The sequence below is a fragment of the Galeopterus variegatus genome, unplaced genomic scaffold (assembly GCF_000696425.1).
Source record: "Galeopterus variegatus unplaced genomic scaffold, G_variegatus-3.0.2 Scaffold5107, whole genome shotgun sequence".
NCBI classification, from domain to species: domain Eukaryota; kingdom Metazoa; phylum Chordata; class Mammalia; order Dermoptera; family Cynocephalidae; genus Galeopterus; species Galeopterus variegatus.
In genome coordinates, this window is record NW_007731218.1 from 58,152 (window position 1) to 61,082 (window position 2,931).

A 2,931-nucleotide genomic window follows, 5' to 3' on the forward strand; every position below is an offset into this window, starting at 1 on the left:
CGTGTGAACACACTGCGGAGGGGTCCTACAAGCAGGAGGTCCTGAAGCTGAAATTCATCAGTGTCACAGCAAATCCACTTCTGAGCACACGCCACCCTGCACAGCTGAGACTGTGAAAGGACCAGCACAGAGCTAGGACCTCGCTATTAGGGAGTGCAGAAGGGAAGACTCATTCAGCTGGGGAACACTGTACAATTTTCCCCTCTATCACACTTATTTTAGAACCATTTGAAAGGCCATTTGAAGCAATGGTCCCTACCACTCTGACAACATTACTGTTTAACATTTTTAATTTAGTAGTACTCATCTCACTTGAATCAACTTATTTTAAATAAAGGCTTTCACTGGAATGTTTCATTTCCATTTTATTTGCCAGCCCTCCTTCCCGCCCCATGGAACCCCAAGGCTCACCTCCCAGGTCTGTGACAGGCGGCTGACAGAAGCAGTGTTGAGACCCATCACGATAGCAAAGAAAGAATTCAGGTTTCTCTGGGCTTTGCAGCTGTGAATAAAAGAAAGTAGAGGTTGCTTTGAGGAAACCTTATCATGGGATGATCACAAAAGATAAAGCTGAGAAGACTCTCCTTGGCCACAAAGTTCAGCCTCTCGGCCAGCACTGAACCCTGCTCTGTAGCCAACGTACCCTTCCCCGCCCCTCGTGTTGCTACCACAAAAGTGACTCCAAATGCTTCAGACCATCCTCACCTTTAGGAAAAGATCTGTGCTCTGGACACCCTCCTCACGTGTCACTTGATTCTTTTTTTTTTTTTTTTTAAATCTATTATGTACGTATTTACAATTTCAACTGAACACTTCTAAATTCATGTTTCTTTATACACGCCACACTCTCATTGTGACAGCTCTCTGGTCCCGTCTCTTTCATCAAAATGCTGTTTTAATTTTTTGGCAGACAGGCCCCTCTCACCTCCCAGGTCTATGCTCTCCCTCCTGTTACATTTAGACACATTTTCTTTGCTACCAACAAAATAGCTCCTATATTATGTATATGTTTAAAAGATGGCATATTTTATGGGATACTGTCTTACATTTCTCATTTAAAGAAACAAGGAAATAAAATGCAAAATAAGATCATATTGAGCTCTATTCAATTCATAAGGTTATCCATTCCGGATGACATCAATTGTGCTCAAAAACTTGACTGATCAACATTCCACTGTCCAGCCAGCTGAGGGGCCTCCATATAGCAGAGGGAACTTGGGCTTCCAGAGTAGCCTGTGCATTCCAGACAGTCCTTTATCTGAGGTAAGGCTCTGAAATTAAGAAATTACCCTACCTTGATAATTAAGTATGAAAAAATATGAACGTACTTAGCAGGAAGGGGGCACACAACACGTCCCTAGTGTATGTTAGCTTTCCTCAGAGGCCATCTCTCTATGACATCTCCATCAATGTCTCATATGGATTTGAGAACAGTGTACGTGCAATTCTTTATCCTGCTTTTTCAGTTAAATACCATGTTTTATTACGTACTGTGGATTCCTCACTATCATCATTAACGGCTACATAATATTTCATTGAGAACATATTCCATAATTTGTTTACTCATTATTGCTGACATTTATTTTCAATTCCTCCACGTTGGACAGAACTCAGCAATGAATATCTTTGTGCATACAACTTTTTATTGTATTTATGATTTTTTTCATTAAGTTAGACTTAATCATTATATGGTTGGTCAAAAGCTATGAAGGCTTCAAAGGTTCTTGATATACATTACAAACTGCTGTTCCCCAAAGCTACACCAATTTCTAGTCACACAGGCAATATGTAAGAATATCTAGTTCACAACCAGGAAAATGGTTTGGGCTGTGACAGTGCACAGGAAAATGCACAGCAGCTGTGCTCTGGCTGGTCCACTCCTAGAGTCAGCCTCAGGGACTAGAACTGCCCATGTCCAGCTGCTCCTGGGCTCCAAGCCAGGGAGGCCCAGGCCTGGAAGCACTTTGGAAGTTCTATCCCCATTAATAGTGGACCCGGAAAGACACTGCTGCCTCCACACCTAGTGTTGAAGACACCTGGGGTAAACAGACGTCCCATAGGTGCTTCACCACTGAACCTCCCACCAGGGATGGTCTGTCCCTCTACAGTCCTCTTGTCCAGCTGTCAGCTCTGCCTGTAGTTCCCTGATGAGTGTGAGGATTTGGACCTTAGTCTAATTGAGCCCTTCACCTGGTTTCTTGCCAACTTTATCCTGGGTGGACCCTGCTTGGTATATACCATGAATAAACCGAAACAAGATGCTTCCTGGTCTATGGTTTGCAAACACCCATTTATGAGAATCGCTGCTGCCTAAGACTTCAGTGCTGTGACTCTCCCTCCCTTCTGCTTTATTAGGCCCCTTGAAAGTTCACACTGGCCAGAATAGATGTGAGTTAGCTCCGTCTCTCAACTTGATGTTTTGAAACACCAGGCTCCTCTGCAATGCTCTTGTCGGTAAGAACAGTTTCATCGCTGCGCTAGAAGGGGCTCAGGTGGAGGTCTCTCTTACTCCCTGGTCCTCCCACCTGACTATACATTGGAGGCCCCTGGTTATGTCATTTCCTTCTAAACAGTAGGTTCCTTAAGGCCAGAATAAATGTCTATTTCATTTTTATGTTCTTCCCATTACCCAATTGCCTAGTATACAGCAAGCTTTTTAAACACCATTTCTGGGGAAATGATTTTATTATTATTCATTATTAAAAAGTTTATTATTCCTCTTTTTATTTAGAATCACTTATCTTTATGAAATCTTAGATGTAATTCCCATCTTTTATCTCCCCATAGGCAATTTTCCTGGTCTATATAACTCTCTTTTTTAGTCATACTTTGGGAAAAAACCCACATATAACTAATATCTGAATCTGTTTAAAAAAAGGAATAATATAGACACAATTTCTGTAGAAGACAAATTGATACAGTGCAAATATA

The 2,931-nt window shown here is 41.9% G+C and overlaps 1 protein-coding gene across 1 annotated transcript in view; it reads right to left on the reverse strand.

Moving 5' to 3' along the window:
- The window catches only part of RAPGEF5 (Rap guanine nucleotide exchange factor (GEF) 5), a 127,249-nt gene that overhangs the window by 24,017 nt on the left and 100,301 nt on the right, over window positions 1-2,931 (reverse strand). The window contains exon 15 of the mRNA XM_008588925.1: window positions 412-502. Within this exon, the coding sequence (XP_008587147.1) occupies window positions 412-502 (91 nt within the window). The remainder of the gene's footprint in view (window positions 1-411; window positions 503-2,931) is intronic.